The 22,862-nt window shown below is 38.8% G+C and overlaps 2 protein-coding genes across 18 annotated transcripts in view; one reads left to right on the plus strand and one right to left on the minus strand.

Annotated features, from left to right (window-relative positions):
* The window catches only part of NEXN (nexilin (F actin binding protein)), a 23,152-nt gene extending 833 nt beyond the window's left edge, over positions 1-22,319 (plus strand). Inside the window, exons 2-14 of one of the 12 annotated variants that reach the window (XM_014938982.1) lie at positions 7,226-7,308; positions 8,498-8,689; positions 8,831-8,912; positions 9,004-9,152; positions 10,497-10,538; positions 11,652-11,846; positions 11,925-12,098; positions 13,515-13,700; positions 17,802-18,002; positions 19,364-19,585; positions 20,740-20,925; positions 21,372-21,732; positions 21,838-22,319. In XM_014938982.1, coding sequence (XP_014794468.1) covers positions 7,282-7,308; positions 8,498-8,689; positions 8,831-8,912; positions 9,004-9,152; positions 10,497-10,538; positions 11,652-11,846; positions 11,925-12,098; positions 13,515-13,700; positions 17,802-18,002; positions 19,364-19,585; positions 20,740-20,925; positions 21,372-21,732; positions 21,838-21,851 — 2,031 coding nt within the window. In that variant the 5' untranslated portion in view covers positions 7,226-7,281 and the 3' untranslated portion in view covers positions 21,852-22,319. Of the gene's footprint in view, positions 1-6,075; positions 7,309-8,497; positions 8,690-8,830; positions 8,913-9,003; positions 9,153-10,496; positions 10,539-11,651; positions 11,847-11,924; positions 12,099-13,514; positions 13,701-17,801; positions 18,003-19,363; positions 19,586-20,739; positions 20,926-21,371; positions 21,744-21,837 lie in introns of those variants that run through there. The other 11 variants (XM_014938985.1, XM_014938984.1, XM_014938983.1 and 8 more) reach the window with 11 other exon arrangements.
* FUBP1 (far upstream element (FUSE) binding protein 1) overlaps positions 12,124-22,862 on the minus strand; it is a 36,963-nt gene continuing 26,224 nt past the window's right edge. For 2 of the 6 annotated variants that reach the window (XM_014938979.1, XM_014938967.1), the window contains one exon: positions 12,129-12,980. In XM_014938979.1, the coding sequence (XP_014794465.1) occupies positions 12,963-12,980 (18 nt within the window). In that variant the 3' untranslated portion in view covers positions 12,129-12,962. Of the gene's footprint in view, positions 12,981-22,862 lie in introns of all 6 variants that reach the window. The other 4 variants (XM_014938972.1, XM_014938968.1, XM_014938975.1 and 1 more) reach the window with 4 other exon arrangements.

Here is a 22,862-nt window from a genome sequence, read left to right on the forward strand (position 1 = left end):
CAGGTGTGGCGGCAGCCGGCGGGGGCGGCCGGGGAAGGGATAATGGGACGTGCCGAGCGCTGAAGGGCCGCCCCGGCGGCGGCGGGCGGGGGTCCCTGACGGGCCGGGCGGGGGGTCCCTGACGGGCCGGAGCTCGGCGGCCGGGCAAGGGCACGGAGCTGCCCCCGCCACCGGTGCGACGGAGTTTCAATGCCATTAGCGCGGTGGGGGTTGCGCCCGGCGGCGAATCCCACCCGCCTTGGCGCTGCCGCTGTCCGGGGAGCCGCGGCGGCCGCGGGGCAGGGCTGGGCGCTCCGCGGGGAGCCGCGGGGTGACCCCCCCGTGTGGGTCCGGCCCCGGGCGGGGAGCCTTTAATAAAAGTTACTTGAAAACGCCCCGCGTTCGTGAGCGGCGCGTCCCTGCGCGGAGGGGAGCTCAGCGGGCGGGGGGCGGCAGCAGCCGGGGCGCCCCCGGTGCTTCTGCGGCATCCCCGGGTGGGAGGCACCGGGGAATACGGGGCTTCTGCGACGGCTTACGGACAATCTGTTACCGAGTTTGGGTTAGGTAAATAAGAGCATCCGCTACCACAATAAACAGCCGCAAAAAAAAGCGGCTTTAGTGAAAGGTATTAGTATTTCGAAAATCAAATCGGCAAGTAGCGGCACACTAGAAAATATAGCGCTCTTAGCCTTAGATCCTAGGTCTTAAGAGACATTAGATCTCTTAGGAAAATGTCCAATGAAATTAAATTGTGAAACAATAATTAGTCTTCTAAGAGGGCCAGGCGTGTTCAGGAGCAGAGGGAGGTAAGGCGGTGTGGCTGGTACGTGCAGAGAGCGCATCCCGGTGAAACACAAGGACTGGGCAGACAGTTTAAGACGTGCCTAGGAAATATTTTCTCTACAATACTGCATTTGGAATATTTTAAGTGAATAGTTCCTCTCCATGAAAGAAGTTGGGACAATCTGTCATTAACCATACTTGGATATTCAGCTTTGAAATTCCCGTAACAAGGAACGGTGCCGTGGCTGAGCCTTCTGGAAGCTCCCAGTGGGCAAACGGAGGTGAAGGTTGGTGGTGGAGGAGCAGTTCAGGAAGCAATAGGAGTGACTCTGAAGGTGGCCGTGGCCGCTCAGAAGGTGTTACAGGCAGTCTGTTTTTTATGGGCATCGGCGCTACCAGCAGAGTAGGGTTGGTCAAGTGGAAGCAGCAGCCTGTCTCTGAGAAGCCCAGAGACCTCTCCTTTGCAGTGGGGACATGGCACGGGCACAGAGACCACCACTGTGTTCTGTCTGAGTTGACCATGAGGATTTCAGAGAGGAGGCAGATGGGCTGTGTCCCGTCATCGGAGAAGGGAAGAAGCAAATCGCAGTAGTGCTACGTGTCCAGTATTTTATCCCACATTTCAGTACCCTCTTCTCTGAAGTCCTGTCAGTGCAAGAGTTGAGCTCAAATCATACTGTTTCTTTTCAGCTGCTGTGACACAAGAGGGGATGGAGGAACTATGGCATGGGGCAAAATATGCTGATTTTTCTCTCTGGGATTTCAGTTCACCCTCGATTAGAATCAGCAGCTATCCTGGGACATGTAATCATGGGCCAGAAGATCTCAGCAGGGCTTCCCACGTAACAGACCAGCCTCTCAGCCCCCACTATGTTTGCTCGGGAGCCTATGTACCCCATAATAGGACCTGAAGACAGTAAGGAATTAACAGGCAGACCTTTTCTACAGAGAAGGGGGATTTTATTTTTCAACACAGCAGTTGGACTGCATGGCACTTCACATTAAGAGTATTTATAGTTACATAAACAGACATAGACAAAATCCTTTATAATAAATACATTTTTATAAATAAGATCATATCTGCAAGGACTATTCTACCATCATGTGGGACTTAATTAACATTGAATTGCAATAAATTCAAAGATTGAGGAAAGCATTGCATATGAAATAGGACTATCTGTGTTAATTGTCGGTAAGCATTTAATTATGAAGAATGAATGAAGGAAGTATAAGCAAGTGGAAGTAGTTTTGTGTTTTATATTTTGCAAAATATGAAGTTTAGACAGCTGGTGTTAATTGTCATAACTCATTGGCTTTAGTGGAGCTGACAGCTTATGGCAGCTCGGGATCTTCCTCTATGCAAGATAATTTTAGTATCTACTTTAGTATCTGTAATTTAGTACAACAACTGGTAGTGTCATTCCAGACAAGTTGCAGTAAGGACATAAATGATGACCATGGCTCTCTTCCCCCTCCTCTTTCCACTTCTATTTAATATTTCGTTAAATATTTTAACACTGCGGACTGTGTTTCCCTCTCCCAACTGCTTTGGCTGCGAGTGGTGAGTTTCCAACTCTCACAATATGGTTTTCTTATATAATGGAGTCTCCCCTGCAAGTGGATCACAAAGAGGAGACAGATGGTAAACGTAACTTAGCCGGTGCCGTGAAGGGCTTATTTATAACTCACAGTAGCCGTAGGACAGCAGGGGCCTCCCGAAAGGAGAAATCACAGAGGAATAGACTTTGTTTAAAGTCTTGGCTTCATACTCCTGTTGTAAAGAGTAGCGTTCAGCTCAGGAAAATGCCAGTATTTCTCTGTGTCTCGTGTGAGGATGTTAATCGCTCCACTGAAAATCAATTTTCTAATGAAGGGGAATTTTATTATTTGTGGAAGGTTGTTGGTTTTTTTTTTTATTTGGTTAAAGCTGCACAATGTTTTTTGATCAATTGAGGACTCTGACCTCCTTTCAAAAATGGAAATTAATTAAATTTAAGGAGATGGATTTTGGGACTTGTGAGCCATCAAACCTCCTGTGTGCCCTTAATGGTTTTCTTTGTTCACTTTGATTATTTTGCCTAAAGTAAGGTTTTAGGGAGTCTGCCTGAAAAGTTGAAAAAGTGCTGTGATCATAACAAATGAAGACAACATTGGAGACGACTGATAGCTTACCCATTTACAGCAAACAAATAAGATGCTTGAAAACAGGAGGTTTTTTTGAGGTTTCTTTTACAGAGTATTTCCAATCTATTGCCTAGTTTCCTACACATTATTGGTTTTGTATTAAATTTTCACTTGTAACTTCTTAGAGATCACTCTCTGCCTGCCAGCTGGTCAAGCCATTCTAGTAATGGCATTTTCTCATCCATTCAGTTCCAGAGGTAGGACCATTAATCAAAGGATGGAGGTTAAATTTCTTTTCTAGGAAAAATCTGGATGTAGACCTCCGTTGAAAGTGGAACTGCAGTCTAGGACTTGCAGTATAAATGTTATAACACCAGACTGACATTTCCTGAAATCTTTTGTTTAATCATAGAAAGAGTAAAATGTGCAGGGGGAAAAAAATGAATTAGTGTCAGGTGAATGCTGGAGCGATGGGACCAGGTAGGCAAAGAAAAAACTAGTAACAAGCTGGATTCTTTTTTTTGATCATGGTTATGTTCAACATTATAATCTGGGACTTTTTCTGAGTGGGAAGCTTCAATGAGGAGCTCTTAAAACTTTTCCTGAGATACGCTGATCTCAGGAAATAAAAGATTGGACAGCTTCATAATAGGAGGACAAATCTCTTCTGAAGTAAGTACATGTACAAGTAGAGCTTTGTTGCCTCAGAGAATAAGCATTACTTGTATTAGATGAACTCTGTGGGAAAATTCTTATAACAAAACAAGGATGTATATACAGCTTATATATTTAACTAGTTCATCTCAAAAGGGTAGGAAGATCTTATTTAAAAGTAGCTTTTGTTAGAAAATAAAATCTGTCAAAGTTTCTTGGGTTGGAAAATTTATGACCACCTCCTTTGTGCAAAGCTGTCGGCAGATGATGAAGTCGCTGTTCTTCCACAATTGGTAGGTGTCAGGACTTCTTGACTTTTAGCCAGTTTGGTTTTCTCAGCACCAATACACTGACTGTGGATCCTCTCCTAGTGATAAGGCAGATACAAAGGAGCTTCAATCTGCTGCTGCTGTTCCCGAAGAAGCAGTGGTCGCAGCCTCACAGACCCAGGCCAAAACTTAAGAAGTGCTTCTGGTTTTTTTTTTTTTGAAGGTACTAAATTGTCTTTATTGGAAATGACTCATCTGCCTTGAGGGGTCCCTGTGGGAGGGTCCTGCTGCTGGCTCTGCTCAAGGTTTAACTGCCACAGAGAGGGAAGAAAGTGCAAACATGGGTGGTATCACGTTTAGTAATGCCCTGCTGCTTTATAGCCATATCTTTTAGCATCAAAGGTGGAGGTAGGATGACTTGCAGATGCAAAATGCCTTAGAGCCAGCTGGCCAACCTTCAAGCATACTAAGAGTTAGCGATGCCAAGGAACTGGAAAATAGCCTAAAGTAATAGCAGATATGGCAGTAATCCAAATGGCAGAAATGTACCCGCCATCTTGAGGACCCACGACCTGTTGGACTGGCACATTTTTTGGAAGTTCTGACAGCAGGAATTTGCAAAGAAAATTTCTTCCAACAATTGCACTTTTAAAAAGAAAATTTCAGGTTTGTTATTTGAGGGTAGATCTCATTGCTGTCAGTGGTCTTAGTGACACTGTCAAGGGGTTCAGATAACTGGAGCTATCAGAAAGGTTCAAGACAAAGGTTTAGCTCAAAAGCTAAATTGTGTTCCCAGACTCATAATCTTCTTCCTACAATTAAGTGCACATAATAAGCTAATCAGACTTCGGAATAGCCAGTTTTCAAATGACTTGAAGATGAAGCCGTATAGGTAGGGTATGTTGCTGTAGTGGAGGTTAGCAGTAACCTTCACTTGAGTGTTTAGGCAAAATGGAATTCCTTGTGAAAGTTTATCTTTGGGACTTACTGCTCCAGCCCCGTGTGAAGGTCTCTATGTCCCAGGCTACTTCAGTGCATGAACTGTACCAATGCGTGACGTTCCTTTGTTTTCTGATGGCTTCATGCAGTAAACCTTGTATTCAGCTTCTGTATTTTAAGTACATGGCTAAAGGCCATCGGCCACAAGTGAGGAAGAAGAAATTTAAAAAGGAGAGGAAAACAGAGAGGAGCTTCTCTAAGACCTGCTTAAAAAATGAGGAAGTAAAAGGATTTTAACTAGTTTTGTTATACTGATCACAATGGGGATTTTACTTACATGGATGAAGTAAACTAAAGCTTTTGAAGACATGCAAACCCAACTGCATGATATACAAATGTATATTAAAGTGTATGGGGACCTTGAGACCACAGGAATGCTAGTGAAGTTATCTGCCTTTCTAGACACCACAGAACTTTACGTGCTATTGCTGAGCTGAAACAGTCTAAATAGGAACTAACACTTCATACTTTTATGTTCATGTGCTCACAAGTGACAAACTGAAAGGTGTTGGATTCCTATCAGTCTAAAAATGGGGTATTTGTCAACTGTCGGGGGGGAACGACTTTCCATGCTCACTTGTTGAAAAGTAACACCCAAGTGTTCTCCAGAACACCTCTGTTGCGGCTGAATCTGAAGAGTTTGAAATTTGTACATCAGGGCAGGGATTGGTAGCGAAAGGCTTGTCTCATACATTGTGACTGCTTTCATTTGGAAAACCATCCCAGGATATCTAAGAATCTCATCCAATCTGTATAGCAGCACCAGTGAGTATTGGTGATGTTGGTGTATTTTTAAAGAGCTTATATGACAACATCTCTTAATGTTCATTATTTTCAACACCACGTAAAAATTCCCATGTTTATAATCTGTTCATAATTAAGAATTAGAGAACTTAAAGGCTAAGAACTGCTAAGAACTTAACTTAACTTTTCATACCACGAAATGCTCTGGCTTTAGTTTCTCTAAGCCACCAGTGAGCAGCCCCCTCCAGCAGTAAGCTCCTTTTCTACCCTTTTTACTTTGTGCCTTTGAGCCCATTTCTTTGCACCACGCTTGGCACAGGGAGTTTTTAAGGCTTGCCTGGGACTCAGGGCATTGGTACAGTCCAGGCAGCAATGGCACTGGAGTCATGTCAGGATTCCCTTCCTCCCCCAAGCTCCAACAAACCTAGAATCATAGAATCATAGGTTGGGTTGGAAGGGACATCACTGAGATCATTGAGGTCCAACCCCCCTGCCATGGGCAGGGACACCTCCCACTAGAGCAGGTTGCTCAAAGCCCCATCCAGCCTGGCCTTGAACACTTTCAGGGATGGGGCATCTGCAGCTTCTCTGGGCAACCTGTTCCAGTGTCTCTCCACCCTCATAGTGAAAAACTTATTCCTAACATCTAATGTAAACCTCCTCTCTTTCAGTTTCAAACCATCACCTCTAGTCCTGTTGTTCTAGTCCCTCATAAAGAGTCTTTCCCCATCTCTCCTGTAGGCCCCCTTCAGCTGCTGGAAAGCTGCTATAAGATCTCCCCTGGTGATTTAAAAAAACAAAAAGGGGGAAAAAAACAAAAGGGAAAAGTCTTGTCTTGAACTTGAAGTGCCTTTCTGTTAGGTTTCCAATAAATACAGTGCACTTTAAAATTTGTAATGCTTTTCTTTTAAAAAAATGCCGTGCAATTTCCAGCCTACAATTAAATGATATAAATTCTTTCTCCAAGGTATGTATGTGGTTTACCTAACTCATTTCATAGCTTTTAGCACTAGTTTTCCCTAGAATAGCTCTAGGAGAAAGGAAAGCATTATTTCTTTTTCCATACTGGGTGAAGAGCTGAGAGAGGTGCCAGCCTGGCTGAGACTCAAGCAGGAGCGTTCACCCAGGCAGGAGATCCAGCTGCATCTCTCAAACGCAGGCAGGTCCCCCTGGCCACCAGGCCATCTTTCCTCCTCTCAGCCATATAAAAGCATATAAAGGTGAAGTAGCATCTCCAGGAGGCCGCGGGGTTTTGGCCTGAGCACTCTCCAGACTTGGTGCAACCTGAGCTGGCTGGCTTGGAGGTGCAGAGCACATTCCTTTCTGCTCACATGAGCAGTGAGAAAACCACTTTCGTAACACACCAACCAGGGCAGCCAGAGCTTGGCTCCAAGTTTTCCTTTTTTCCTTTTTCTTTTTTTTTTTTAAATGGAAATTAAAACCCAATATCTAGGACTATATAGAGGGGTTATGAGCATGAATAGTGAATCATAAGCTTGTTCTTTTAATCACTGTTGCATACTTAGAACCTATTCACGGCTTCAAAAGCCTCAGAGGACCAAATGAAATGGTGATACATCGATTTCAGGTTATGCAAACTTATTTACAGGAAGATGGTTGAAGCATCATTTAAAAGGAAAAGAAAGGAATATAACTACAACTGTTTCTTTCAGGTAGAAATTGAAAGCAATCTTAAAGGTACCCAGGTGCAGAGCACAGTACAGTAGCCATGAATGACATTGCACAGAAAACTGAGGTATGTACCGATTTTACAGTAATCAAAGTAATGTAGTAATTTACAACTGATGCTTGCAAAAAGAGTAATTACAAACAATTATAAAAGACAAACAATGATACTGTAAGTTTGCTGGTATTGCTGTTATTTTAAGACAATGGAAGGGCACTTGAAAGTACCTTAAGGAAACTATCTGATTGGATGGAATCTGTGAAATACATTCTTACTGTTATTAAAAAACAAAACGTGGAGGAGGAAGGCAAATTATGGTAACAAAATATGAAGAAATGTTAAATGTTAGGGGGAAATTCAGGACAACATTCACATCTAATTCTAAAATGTAAATATTAGGCTACTTCAAATATTTCTTCTTCATAGACTCACTGAGCAACAGTAAAAAAAGCGGGAACAAATACTATTGGTTTAGGTGGAAAATATGAAACACGGAATGTTTTCAGCCCGTTTTCTCAGCACTGCTGTACTGAGAGCATTCCTGGAGTCATTACAGTAAAAAGAGAGAAAACTTCACAGCAGTTCTGAAGAGTGGGAACTTCTGGTACTGTTGGGACACGCAGAGAGTGAGCATTGGCAAAGAAGCATCCAGTATCAGAGTGTATCAGTATCAGAGTCCTGCAAGTCCAGTCATCTTAACAGTTAAAACATAAAATTACTAGAATTCTGAATTTCTCTAAGTATTAAAAAAGTAAGTGTATAATGTATTGGAAGTTTTAAATGAACAAATACTACTCTTGATTTAAAAATTAAATATGGCTGTTGAAGTGTTGCAGAAGAAAACTCAGATATTGTATTCTATGTCTGTGTCTTTGTTTTAAATGCCAGGGGAAGAGGTGACTGCTTATGATTGAAAGCAACACTATAGATCTGTATCTCATTTTTAAAGCCTTAGTAACTGAAAATGTACATTCACATAGTTCATGTAATTAGTTATATACCTATTTATTACAATTACTTATAGCCTAAGTTTAATACAATGCTAAATGTTGTTTTGGATATTTTAGTATGTATTATTGTTTATGAACGAATACCATGATGCTTAATTGATGATGGGTAGTGGCACAAAGTTTCTAACCCCAAATGCACTTCTGTTTTATGTTCTTACATTCTTTCTAATCCAATCTATTGGAATATTTCTGTCCATCTGTTTCACCTTTCTTTTTCTTATCTTCATTTCTTCTATATCTTCACCAAGATTCTGCTTTCTTCATCTAAACCCGTCCAAAAATCCTATGTGCCCAAGCTTCACAAGGGTGATGTAAAGGATAAATTTGAAGCTATGCAGAAAGCAAGGGAAGAAAGAAATCAAAGGAGATCTAGAGATGAAAAGCAAAGAAGAAAAGAACAATATGTTAGAGAGAGAGAATGGAACAGGAGAAAGCAGGAGGTTATTTTCTTTGCAAATATTTTGTGTTATTTTAATATTCAATACTATATGTGAAAATCTTTTCACATTATTTTACGACAATAATACTGGAATTTTATGTAAGGTATAAAGACAGTTTACTTTCTGTGTTTCATCAACTAGATGAAAGAACTGCTTGGATCTGATGAAGACGATGATGCAAAATCATCTAAAATAGAAAAAGGTTATGTTCCAAAGCTAATAGGTAAGAGAGAGGCCTGATTTTAAAGCCCACATAATTCTCTAGATAAGTATTAGATGTAGCTACTGAACTGTGTGTTTTTTCATATTCACAGGCACCGTTAAAGGCAAGTTTGCAGAAATGGAAAAGCAAAGGCAAGAAGAAGAAAGAAAAAGAACGGAAGAAGAAAGAAAGCGCAGAATTGAACAAGATATGATTGAGAAAAGAAAAATTCAAAGAGAATTAGCCAAAAAAGCACAGGAGGTATGTTCATCTGATCACAATAGTCAGGGTATAATTGTAAACAATCAACACAAGAAAAAAGTTTTATATCGATCAGAAGATTTGATCTTAAGATTTCTGATAGTGGTGATGTACATGGAAGATGCTCGGTGGGATGGAAGTGGGAAATAACGTTCAGAGAATCTTCACTTCTTTATGATAACTATTTTTTAAGCACTAAACTTGAGCTACAGATGAAGCCAGGCAAGCATAAACCTGGTAGGAATGTGAACCAGGCACAAATTTTGGTGTCATACGCATACAAGAGTTTATAGAATTCACTGAACTAATTTAAAAGTGTTTTGTATATTTCACTGACCCTTACTTTAGACCATTTTTGCTTATACATTCATGAATACAGTTCAGTGATAGATGAACTAAAGCAAGCAAGAAGAACTAGGGAAATGCCATCAGCAGGCAAAAATGAGGATACTAATTCAGTAAAAATAATAAATTATGAAGATTCAGATCACGTTTTTTTACTTTGCCACTTTGTGAATCTTGACACATGAATAGACTCCAACTTTTGTTGATGCAATAAGGCAAATTTTGTCTTTTGTAGAATTTTGCATTGGGGTATTACACTGAATTCCCTTTGTAAGTTTTCTTCAGTGCTGCAAATACTGCAGTGAGAATGAACAGTTAAATGACGGATTAGAACCATAAGCAGATTTTTATTTTACCAAAAGATAGTAGTATTTAATTTAGGTTTGTTTTTCTGTAAGAAGAGAACAACAATGCTATAGGAGGAGTCAGTTTTCAACAAGGACTTGGATAGTATTTTCTACTAAGACTTTTAACATTGTTATGACTGGACTTTTAACTGGAAATGTGCCTAACATATTTAATCTACTCTGAAAGGCAGAAGTACATACCATATGGAATATTGGAGAGTGTGTCAGTTTCAGACAGTAACATACAAAGACACCAGATGAAGCAAATACAGCAACAGGCATTTTTGCAAGAGTTGAGGGGAAGACAATGTCACTTGACTCAGAAATAATCAATGAGTTTGCTTTAGCTTTTCTTCTTTTTACACAATTCTGGAATGCTTACATGAAGAACGGACATCTGAAGTACTCAATTCATCACTGCAGTGTTGGAATGTGTTAGCATACTTTCTGTATGATGTCTTATGTCATGTTGCCTCTTTCTCCACAAGCCAACCTATCTGAAGTATTCCAACAAAGGTTCCATCGTTACCATCTCTGTGAATTTAAGTGCTACATACGTATCACTGCTACAATAAGAATTTCCAGTTCTATGTTTGCAAATCTAAGGCAAAGAGCCAAAGTAATGTAATCATATGAAATTCTCATTTAATAGATTGATGACTTTAACAATACGGGAACTGAATCAGCAGCAGAGGTAATCAGATTTTTTTAAAGAAATGTTCACCTACATTTTTATTCACTTTGTTTTATTATTGTAATTTGGGCTGGGAAAAGGGCACACAAATACCTAATTAAAATTTAAGCAAGAAGCTAACAAATTTTTGAAGTATACGGAACTGTATGTCTGTACTTGAAGTGAATTTATTTAAGTCTCCACTGTGAATAGTTGTGGTTAAAAACATATAAAATGTAAATATTCAAAGCCACCAGAATGATTTGATATATCTGGCAATGACACTCTTGCTTTAGAAAGTTATCATCTTAAAAGCTCTTTGCCTTAAACTTGAAATTAAAAGGGGATTCTGTCAATATACAGATGTTTGAACACCTTCCTCAGTTAACTTTTTTTTAATTGACTAATTTACCATATGGGTTTGGATTGCTTGAACACCTTAGTTAACTTTTCTAATTGACTAATTTACCATATGGGTTTGGATTTTAAGTCTTACAAATAAATGTTTAATTACAAAAAACTAGGTCCAAAGGTCCTATTGTCTTTCACTAACACAAGAAAAATCACATTCCTGTTACAGCTTTGGAAAGACAAACAACATTAGTTTTAAGGTATTTGACAGTATCCCCGTTAATCATGGTATTTTGTGAAAAAAACAGAGTAAAATGCATTTTGGCAAGTAAATTGTGAAAATAGTTTTGAAGCAGCAACATCCTTCAAAAAAATTACTCTGCCTGACAATTTACATATTGCTCTCTAGAACTACCTGCTCTGTTCCAACCACAGTAGATCCTTTACTTCATTAATACAAGACTGGAACTAGAGTGTGGCTACAATTGCTATGTATTAAAAATTTCACCTGTTCCTCTCCAAACCATGAATATTTACAACTAGCAGATAATGAAAATATGTAAAGAAATTAAGGAGTTTGTGAGCAGTTGTATTTAAAATATAATTCAGCCTTGATGCTCTTTAGATATTATAAGAAAACTAGTGACTGCCTTAGGCAGACAGGTGTACTCCTCTTGTTAAGGAAGCTTTGGTGCACAAAGGTAAAACCAGACTAATTTCTTAATGACACTGTTATCTAGAAGTCAAGCTTTATGAAAATATAATAAATATCTTTTTGGACAGGAAGGGGATGATTCACTGCTAGTTACAGTAGTGCCCGTAAAACCCACCAAAACACCTGGGAAGATGAAAATAAACTTTGAGAACACAGGAAAGGAGAGAGCAGACCAAAGAGAGAGACAGGATGAAGAAATGAAGCTAAAATATGAGGAACAAAATCAATTCCTTAAGGAAACCAAGTGCCTTTCATTTGTCATGGTAAACCAATCATCTAAAAATACCTAAGAAATAAATATCTATAATTTAAGACATAACTATTTCGTTTTTCTTACACAGGGTGGAAATAAAGAAAACGAAACACAAGAGTCTCTGTCTCCAGGTAAGCTGAAAGTAACATTTGAGGAACTTGAAAGACAAAGACAGGAAAATCAAAGGCGACAGGCAGAGGAAGAAGCAAGACAGCGTTTAGAAGAGGAAAAACGTGCCTTTGAAGAAGCTAGACAGCAAATGGTAAATACATTTCCATCATGTTGTTACAGAATTTTCACATAGGATACGCTTTTACATTCTTTCCTGTATTTGATTCTTCTTTTTTTCTTATTTCTTAACTGTATTTCAGGCCGAGTCTGAAAATTGCATCACCATTAATTTTTGAAAGATGTATTTTTGACCTTTGTTCTAACTCAGTAACTCCACTGGCTTTATGCTTTAGATGTTCTTTTAGTAAAACTGGGCCATTTGTGTGCTCTAAATTTGCCAGCAATCTTAGCAGGCTTTATATCTACATTTTGTAGTACCTTAAGCTGTAAATCCTGAAGAAGACAATTAGTTGTTTAAGGAATAAAATGAAGGAGAGAGAACTTAATGAAGTCACTAGCCATTCTAACTGAAGTTTTGTTCACATTTTCCACCCTTATGTATAGGCATTTATTAACCGAGTAACATAGGATTTTACAAATTTTCTAAGAAAAGAAAGACATTTTCTAACATGCAGTTTAATCTGCTATCAGTGGTTGTCAAAATTTGAAATCAAAAGTTGTCTTAGAGGAAGAATTCAGAATTGAATTTCCTCCAATTCTTTCTTTTTTTTTTCTCTATGAATTCCAAATGAGAGATTTCTGTAATTCCCTTAACCAGCTACCCCACATACCAGTCCCAGGGCTGCTTGCAGTATACAGAAATCTGGAATATCGATACTCTTGACAGTTCCCAGTCAATTTCCTCCATAAACAAAGTACTCTGAGATATCTTCTGAAGATGGCTTGTTCTTTTGCTCTTGATTGCAGCTTGCAAAACCCAGGCTTCTCTTAGTAGATAAGTGGTAACTGGAGACAAGCAACAGTGAAGAGATCAGAGTATCTCACTTCCCTTTCTTCAGTGATGGTTAAATGTCTAAAAAGAACAGAAAGAAAAATCTCAGTTTGGAGTAATAGCAAAATGTTAATTGGTTTAGCTTTGCTATAAAACTCTACAGCATTTTTTTTTAACTGGTAAGTGCATTGGTGAAAACAATTTATATGCAAACAAAAAGACTTGATGGTATAAAGATCTATGAAGGGGATGTAAAGGAAGTGAATAGGGAGTGATTTACAATAAAGGATCCAACTCTGAGACCATAAAATATGTGCTTAATTGTTCAGCCTTTTCCTGATTACACATTGTTCTTTGAATTACACACTCAACAGATCTTTAAAAATTCTAGAAGCTACATATAAGATACTAAATAAATTTCTTTTCTCCTTCCCTTGGCTAAAACCAAGACTAAAATGTTTCTTATAGGAACTAAACTCTGGATACAATTTTCCCCCAAGAGAAAAAAAAATATAAAATATCAGAAAGGAATTAATGGAGTATTTATTTACTAGAAATAATATTTTTATGTTTGGATAAGTCCTTTCTATTTTTTCCTCTCCCTCTTCTCTGAAGATCAATGAAGGTGGTGATGAAGAATCTGAAAATTCTGTTAAAGAATTCCGTCCTGGTAAACTCAGACTCAGTTTTGAGGAAAAAGAAAGACAGAGGAGAGAAGAGGAAAAGAGGAAAGCAGAAGAAGATGCAAGACGACGCATGGAAGAGGAGAAAAGAGCATTTGCTGAAGCAAGGAAGAACATGGTATGGTGTTTTTGTTTAGTATATAGTTTAATTTTTACCTAAGTCTCTGATGAACTAGAGAGCAGCTCTGGGATAAGGCTTTAAATACAGCTAGGAACGCATGCTTCAACTCCTTCACTAATTAGTTCACCTCATTACTTATTAGGTGGTGGTGGTGGTAGTGGGTAAACTAATCAAGTTCATTTACCAAAAACCCAGAACATCATTCCCTCACAGCAAGCCTAGAAAGGATTTCAAATAATGTGGGCAAAACCAGCCGTTGTGTCCAGTGAGTATCATTATGCACGTGCAACACACACAGAAAGAAAAATGTTTTCACAAGGGGGATTTGTTGGGTTTTTTTAGGGGAAAGAGCAGTTGCTTTTGCTTCTCCAAGTTTCTCTCCCCACCTTTACAGGGTGTCCACCAACCAGCTCTTACTAGCTAAAGCATTATTAACAGCATACTACAGCATTGCTCGCTGCAAGTACAAACTTTATAGTCATCTGTAGCCTCTTAGGAAGGAAAAATTAGAAGGCTGAACTCTGTTAATTGATGGTTTTATTGTATTTCATTGCTCGTTCAGAGAAACAGAAAAGTAAATTGTGGCATTTACCATTAGAACAATTCATAATATGGAACTTCCTCTGACAAATACAGCTCGCTGTGACATGCAACAACTTCTCACATTTGAGTTAAGATTATACTGAAGACCAATTTTCAGGGAACTAGGATTGACATAGTGACACTACTTGAAAGCAGAGAAAGATGCCTGATTTCAGAGGGTGGCAACAATATTTTTTATATAAAATAACCAGGATGGATTTTTTCACTGTATTCCTTATGCTTATTCCAACAACTTCAAGTTTCATCAGGATTTTGGGTATAAACCAGTTACTTATTGGTGGCTGTTAGGAAATACAGTATTAAATTACACAACTACCAACCAAGTACTGTTTGTTTCAAAAGGAAGGGCAAGACATGCCACACAGAACTGTGGGATGACCTGCCCCTCTGGCAGTGTCTTCCTACATCCCCCTCAGTGGTTTTATCGGGAAAGACCAACTGCATGCCTAAGAAAGTTTTCTGCATCATTCAAAGCAATGCTTTTGAGACACAGTGAGGCTTTGGATGACTAACATTGCTCGCAGTGCTCCCTCTGCCTGAAAACTGGGCCAAAGACAAGAGCTCTGTACTGAACGACTACCCAGAAAAACTGCAATGTAAACTTCTGTTTGATATTGTACTGGTAAGCAATTATGGAAAATAGTGTCTGTTCATACCTCCAAAGACAGAAAATTGAAGCTAAAGCCATTATAAAAAAAAGAGGAAACTGCTGCTGGACTTCTGCCATTACAATTTTTATGAAGAACCAGCAGACAACTAAAGGAAAGCAGAGAAAGTGCGTGCTGTCTTCTGGGCTTTTTTCTACTTTCCTGAGAATCTTTTTTCTCTGCCTCAGTGTAGCAAGAACCCCAGCTCAAGTGTCCAGGCAAGAAAAATCTCACTGATTAAACAGGGTTTAATCCATTAGATGCAGCACAGAGTCTATGATTGCACTGTAACAGCAGATAGCGAAGACAGGCAGTAATTTAAAAAAAAGAAATCACTGAAAATCTATCTTAAGCATATACATTTTTGAAAATTTTCTGTTAATTAGCATCCTGAATATGAACAACACATTTTCTATTACTTGTAACAGAAAATACAAGCCTGTGCTTTCCCTATTTTCCACAGCTCACAATGTGGAAGCAATCAATGTGGATGTACTTCCAAACGTTTTAAGAACACATTAGTCAGCCCTTTCAGAAGTAGTAAAACCTCACATTCAATTTGTATTTAAGCATTTAAATTAAGTAGTTATCTTAGAACCTTTTTCATGTTTAATTCATTTGAATTTAGTTTTGAAAGTATACACATGCAGAAGCACTAATATTGTTGCTGGAAAATACAAATACCACCTCCTTTTGGAACGATTACCCTGTTTCACATTTGTTTGTGCTACACTTACACGGCCACGCTTCCCCCATCAAGGTGATCACTTTCAGAGAGAACCATTTGTCTTTCATCCCTGTCAGTCTCTTTCCATTAGAGACTACATAAAGAACCTGCCTTAGCCAGAACAACAAAAAAGTTCTTCTTCAGATCAGTCACTGTTTGCCTACTGAAAACTGGTTGACTGTGCTGTAACTATGGTTGTTACGGGACTGTTTCTCTCTACCATCTGTTCCCACTTTGCAGAAAAAACAGTATGGTCTCACTTCGCAAAATATGGCTAAAATATTTACTGGGGTTTTTGTGCATCAGACAATTCCGCTGATTTTTTCCCCTGTGCATTTTAACCAGGAATAAGTTGGCTTACTCTCTTTTCATCTTTTCCTAACTTACTGCTTCAAAAATACAGAGCAGACAGCAGCTAGCGTTTGCTCATATGCACAGCTTTGGAAAGTTTATACACACACGCATTGGTACGTTTTGAAATAATGCTTCTCCTATTTCCTTAGCTCTGTGTCTTCTTGAAGTGATGAGTGTATGAACTGGTGCATCACCAGCAAGAGACTCTCACATTTCTGCACTGATTTAGCTGTGGTTACCCTCTGCAAACTATGTGGCTGTGCGTTGTTTTCATTAAAGGAAAGAGTTTACAGCTTTGTTTTTTGACACCACTTCTCCGTACCGCAGTTTCAACAAATATGCTCATATTATGCAAAACGAATGAAGAATGGAAGGAATGGTGGGGCTGAAGTCCAAATGTCAGCTTCCTTAGAGAAAAAAGCTGAAGGAAATCTATAGTGAATAGAAGTAGTACTTGAGTGGGATTGAGCCAAAAAAACTAGTGGAAGAGCTGTGACAAATAAAAAGGATTTGGGCAAAGTAGGTCAAGATAGCAATATGAACTACGATGGCACAGACAGCAGGGAAATGTTTAAGTTACAGTGGCAGTAAGTAGCAATAAAGAGAAAAGGGTGTGCCAAAGAATCCTTTAAAAAATACGTTTCTTTTCTGTTTCTTTATAAAGCCAGCCAAAACCACCTTCTCAAGTGAAAATTTTGCTCCTTTAATTCTCTTTAGCATGTGACTGATGACTGCTGCTGGGAATGCCTACAGCTGGAGGCGCACTGGGCTCTCAGCGTTTGCCACGAGGCTTTTCAAACACATGCTGATGAAATGGTGCCCAAAGCCACATCTCCACACAGCTCCAGATCAGCACCCACCTCACCTCGCACATTTATCTACAGAACATCCCTCGTGAGACACTCCGTTACTGTTTACACAGTTACATGCACAAACATACTTTTATATAGGCTTTATCAAGAAGTTATTTTAAGATCTTCCTGCATAACTCATGTCATGCTACCTGGCCGTTCTGGTAGCACATGGCTTAATATTTTAGTAATGCTTTGCTTTAACAAATTCAGTCTGATGAAATACTTGTTCTTACACTTTTTGGAAGTTATGAAAATTGCTTTTCCTAGGCCCTGCCATCTTCTTACAAATGAGTCTACAACATAAGCAAACTGCTCAAGAATGACCACCAAAGCCTGCCCCTACTCTGAGGGCTGAGAAAGGAGCAGGGAAAGGAGGAAACCCTTGCTGTTGGGTTGTACAAGGCAATGAACTGGCAACCAAACTGAGAATGATCTGTTTGTGCACAAGAAGAATTTCTTGTAGAGAATTCTGTTCAGTCAGCCTTTCTAAGAATACTAATTTTGCTTAAGAACAGGAATGTAATTGTTTTCTTAAAAAAAGATTGTAGGTGTATGTACTTTGGCGTTAAGAGCAATGTGATTTATACACAAGTGATTTGTCTAATGATTAACAGGAATGAATTATTTCAGGTTCCAGAGCTGCACTTGGAGGACTCCCTCTCCATCATCTTGCAAAAAAGGCCACGAATTAGCACACATCTTAATTACAAAAGTTTATGTAATAATAAAGATCTAAAAGCAAATAGAAACACACTCCTTCCCAAAAGATTAGGGGAATACCCACATTGTCACGTTGCATCTTACTGTTCTGGGGCAGACGTGGCAAAAATACTTGGTTATTTTTATGTCTGAGCAACACTGATTTCATCACAGGTACCTTCAGGATGTTATCACTAATGCTCTGAATTTCCAGCAGGTGCTAGATGATGAATCACCAGAAATGTTTAAAACATTTTCTCAAGAATCTCTCGTACCTGGTAAACTGGAAATTAATTTTGAGGAGTTACTGAGACAAAAAATGGAAGAAGAAAAGAGACGGACAGAAGAAGAGCGTAGGCAAAAGTTGGAAATGGAAAAGCAAGAATTTCAGCAGTTGAGACAAGAAATGGGAGAGGTTTGTATGTCAAAGGATGTGTTAAGTATGCTCTGAATAAGGTTAGACCAGATGATCCTTGAGGTCCCTTCCAACCTGGTATTCTATGATTCTATTCTATGATTCTAGGAATAAAAATATACTAGATCATTTCAGTTAATTACTAAAATCTGTAACATTGTATATAATATGATAGGTATTTTTTTTATCACTAGTCTACCAGAAAAATGCTTTTATTCCTTGCCACCCGTGTCAAGTACAAACACAATTTCAAATTTGTAATTTTATTTTAGTCACTTCTGAAAATTCCACAGTATTACTAAAACAATTACGTAATTTTTACAATATCAGGAGAACAGAAACATCTAGTTCCCAAATTAATATACAACAGTGAAAGTAGGAAAGAGCAAAATGTTTTCTTTTCCTCAAGGGAATCCTGTGTTAACTAATTAGGAAAGAATTACAGTGGCCTCAGCCTATTTCTAATCAGCGTATCAAGGGTTTGAAGACGGTCATGGTTGATTTTAAAAATCACACACAAAATTTGCTTTGCATACCAAATGCTAAAACATCGTGTTCATGAACTTTATCCTTCAACTTCATTTGGTTGTGGGTGGCAGTTCTTTGTTATTCCCTTCTGAATGTTACAGGACTACATTTATTTATGTATTTATTTTCATTAAGCTGGAGTAAGAGGTAAGAGAGGCCCTGGCTTGCAAACTTTCAAGTAAATTTTATATTACATCCTGGGGAAAAAGGGAGAGACAGGGACACCCAACTAAAATGCTTCTACACCTTTACTATCAGTAAAGGTGTAGAAAAGGAGGGAGTATAATACCAACAATTAGAGTTTCAGATGTGGTTTGAGTGGGGGATCCAGAACTGCCATTGCTCTCCAAGCCCTCACATCCTGAAATCTCATTTGCTCTTTATTGAACTAAAAAAAAAAAGTAGTAACTTTCTGTTTATCAAAGTAGTTTTTAGAAAGTTCTTTCCTATCATATTAAGTAATGTAAGTAAACCAGGGAGGTAAATTATGGGTCCAGGATAACTAAGTTTTTTGTATTGCTACATGTCTGGTTTTCTGAGTCTGTGAAGGATGGTTTGTTGGGAGCAATCCTTGAACAAAAGGTATATTCAAGCAAGATGTTTCAAAATCTGTGTCTAGTTTAGACGTGATACAAACACAGTAATATTGAGAATAGTGAGGTAAAACCCCAAGAAATTAGAGGGAAAAGGTCTCTGTGCTGATTTCAAATAACCAAGAGACCTTAATGCACCTATGTGTATTAAGTTACACTTCTCGGGGGGTGGGGAGGTGGGGAACAGGTAGTAAAAACCAGAGCATTAGCCATCTTACACATTCTGTAATTTTTGAACAGCTGGAAGAAGAGTCTGAAACCTTTGAGCTAAGCAAAGAATATGAAGAATTAATAAAGCTAAAAAGAAGTGGTTCTATTCAGGCAAAGAACTTAAAAAGCAAGTTTGAAAAAATAGGACAATTGTCTCAAGAAGAAATTCAGAAGAAGATTGAAGAAGAGCGAGCAAAGCGAAGAGCAATGGATGAAGAAATAAGAGAAAGGGAAGCTGAAAAATTTCAAGAGGTAAGTTGTATTCTGTACACATTAATGATAGACTTAACTAGCACACTAATGATCCAGCAGGGGACAACAATGCTGCTTTCACCAAAGTTTGCTCTATTTCCAAAATGATTTATTTTCTCCCTTCTTTCTTGCTCCCTCCTTTGGATGCATGAAGAAGCCTCACCTCAGCATCCCTAAAGGGAACAGCACCAGTTTATTATCAGTCATCTGGTCAAGCAGAGATCTGTTTTTCTGCTCAAAGCCCTCAATTCAGCATCTTAACAAGCTGAAACCTGTCAGCCTGAGGGTTTGAAAGATTCAGATTTGAGAATTAATCTTTTGATCATCACATGAACTGCTTCTCCTTCTGAACTCTTTCTCCACTGTATGAATTAAAAAACCCCTCACCAATACCACATGAAAAACAAGTCTCATCATCTGTACTTATTTCTTAGGGTAGAGCAGAAAAGGATGCCTACTTATCTCTGCTTCAAACTACAACCTGTCACATTTTTTCACACATTTCTTGTTTCTACAAGAAATGAAGCTATCAGTCTAACCAATAACTCAACACTGCGCTCTGTGACCCAAAACACCACAGAATCACGGAACGATATGGGGTTGGAAGGGACCTCTGGAGATCATCTAGTCCAACGTGAACTTTCATCACCTCATCTTGTGTCAGTGCAGGAAACTCAACAGTAGGAAGCCTGGTCTGAGCCTCACCCTGAGGTTCCTCTCCGCAGCAGTCAGTCACATCAGCATCAGCTCTGAGCCCGTCTTTTAGTTTTAAGCTTTTAAATTTGATGACCAACACTGTAATTGTGTTTCCATAAGGTCAACCTGTGTCAGGTGCTGAAGTCACTGTAACCTTGTGGCACCAAAGTCAAGCCACTAAGGATTTACCATTGCCACATGACAGTACTCAACTTCTACATGAAATAAGGAGTATTTTTCTGCCTAACACTTTTGATTTTTTTGCAATATTTTGTCCTGTCTCTGGGATAAGCTGTTATTAGACTTGATCTTAAACACAACATTAAACAAACCTCTGACAAAACGAGGACTCTGAGTGGCTTTGCTCAGTGAGAAACTGCTGCTCTACAAAACTAGTTTTATTATCATTTATTTAAAAAGTAGTAAATGAGTTAAACCCTTTCCCCCTCTCCCCCAAGGATGATGATGTAGATGTGAGACCAGCCAAGAAATCTGAGGCTCCATTTACTCATAAAGTAAACATGAAGGCCCGCTTCGAGCAAATGGCAAGAGCCAGGGAAGAAGAGGAGCAGAGGAGAATTGAAGAACAGAAATTACTACGCATGCAGTTTGAACAGAAAGAAATTGATGCAGCATTACAGAAGGTATGAATTGCAAAGTACCTTTTCTTCAGTCCTAAGTGTCATTTAACTAGGCATCACCACTGATGGCAACACTGCCAGAGGTATAATAGGAACATTAAACTTGTTTTAACAGCTGCTGTGAATTGCTGCAATAATGTATAATTACTTCTGGTATTTTCACGTGTTCTTGAAGAGTGGGAGAGAGATGTTGCAAAGAAAGTTCATTGTATCCTTTGAATAGTCTGAAAATGGAATCTACATTCATGCCCCAAGATTCCAGCCTCATTAAAATCCATTTTACTGCCCGTTCCATATGCAGGTTCAGTGCATTATACTTTTTAGTGAGGAGAGGGGTGGCATTTCCCCTTCTCAGAAACATGGTGACTTCTCGTAATCAAACACATACCACTAGTTCTCATACTGCTATTGCCACTTTACATGTTCTAAATTGACTTATTTTAAAACAGAAAAGAGAAGAGGAAGAAGAAGAAGAGGGAAGCATTATTAATGGTTCTACTTGTGAAGATGAGGAGGATCAAGCTCGATCTGGAGCTCCCTGGTTCAAGAAGTCACTGAAAAACACCTCGGTTGTTGATGGCGAGCCAGTGAGATTTACAGTTAAAATTACTGGAGAACCAAAACCTGAAGTGACATGGTGGTTTGAGGGGGAAATGTTGCAGGACTCTGAGGACTATCAGTATATTGAAAGAGGAGAAACCTATTGCCTTTACTTGCCAGAAACCTTCCCAGAAGATGAAGGGGAATATATGTGTAAAGCAGTCAACAACAGAGGCACATCTGCTAGCACCTGCATTCTCACCATTGAAAGTAAGAGTTAGCGCTTTAATTGGCTCAATTCTCAGATATTCTTCTTGCATCTTTCCTGTTATAAAAATCTAATTATCTGTCTCTCTTAACTCTTTTATTTTCTAGCTGATGACTACTAATACTCTACTTTAGCTGGAATCTTTCTTCCCCTCAAAACTTTCTTACTGCATCATCTCTTTCTCTGATGGGGCCAACTAAAGAGAGCAAGGACATGCATTGATTTGTCACTCCTGCATCAGATAGTAACAACCTTCAGATTGTGAGTGTCCAGGTTCCTTGCTCAATACAAATATCAGTGTTGAAGGCTAAAAAGAAGGAATCCATGTATGAAAGATCAACTAAAGGAAAAAGCTGAGTTATAACAGTGCGCCCACATGTGAAGACCAACTGTTGTGTAATAGTCTAAAGCTAAATACACAATCTGGAAGCTTGTGCAGTAGTGTAAATCTATTGGTATATTTTGCATGAACACTGAGTATTTAAGCTGTTTTACTTTTTAACCCAGAGGTTAAAGGAAATACTTATTGATGATTTTCAAAAACCCCAGTGTACTATTTTTAAAGAATAAAAGATGACATAACTGCTCACTTTTGTTGTTTTTGTTTCAAAGAGCATTAGTTCTTTTGTTTCAACATGGGCTTGCATTTAAACTGTTATGCTCTTACCAACCTCTGCAGTTGATAATCCAAAAGCACAACAATCTCCGTAAGGCTTGGAGTAGTCTTTATAGTACCAACATTTGCTTGTAAAATTTCTTATTTTTTCATTGCTCAAACGATACAGGAACAGTTGGTGACAAACATGAGCCCATCATGGCTAACACTGGTAGGAAGCAAGCGTTAAGAAAATTATTTTCAGGAAGTACCCAGCTTCTCAAGCTTGGCTCTCTCAATGCAATACAGTTATTGCTGCATCTCTAACATTGTCTTCTTAAGGCTACTCTACTCTTTTTCTCTAAGACCTCTTGATATCCACACTAATGTCACTGTGCTAACACCATCTGATTGCTCAGTTTAAGCTTCTCTAGGAGTAATTTTACAAACAATAGTCACATTTTAAACTAAAGAACGTGTGTGTAAGCCTTACGCAAAGACAAGGTAAGCTGCAGCAAATGAGATTTTTTTCAAAAT

The sequence above is a fragment of the Calidris pugnax genome, unplaced genomic scaffold (assembly GCF_001431845.1).
Source record: "Calidris pugnax isolate Ruff unplaced genomic scaffold, ASM143184v1 scaffold18, whole genome shotgun sequence".
NCBI lineage: Eukaryota > Metazoa > Chordata > Aves > Charadriiformes > Scolopacidae > Calidris > Calidris pugnax.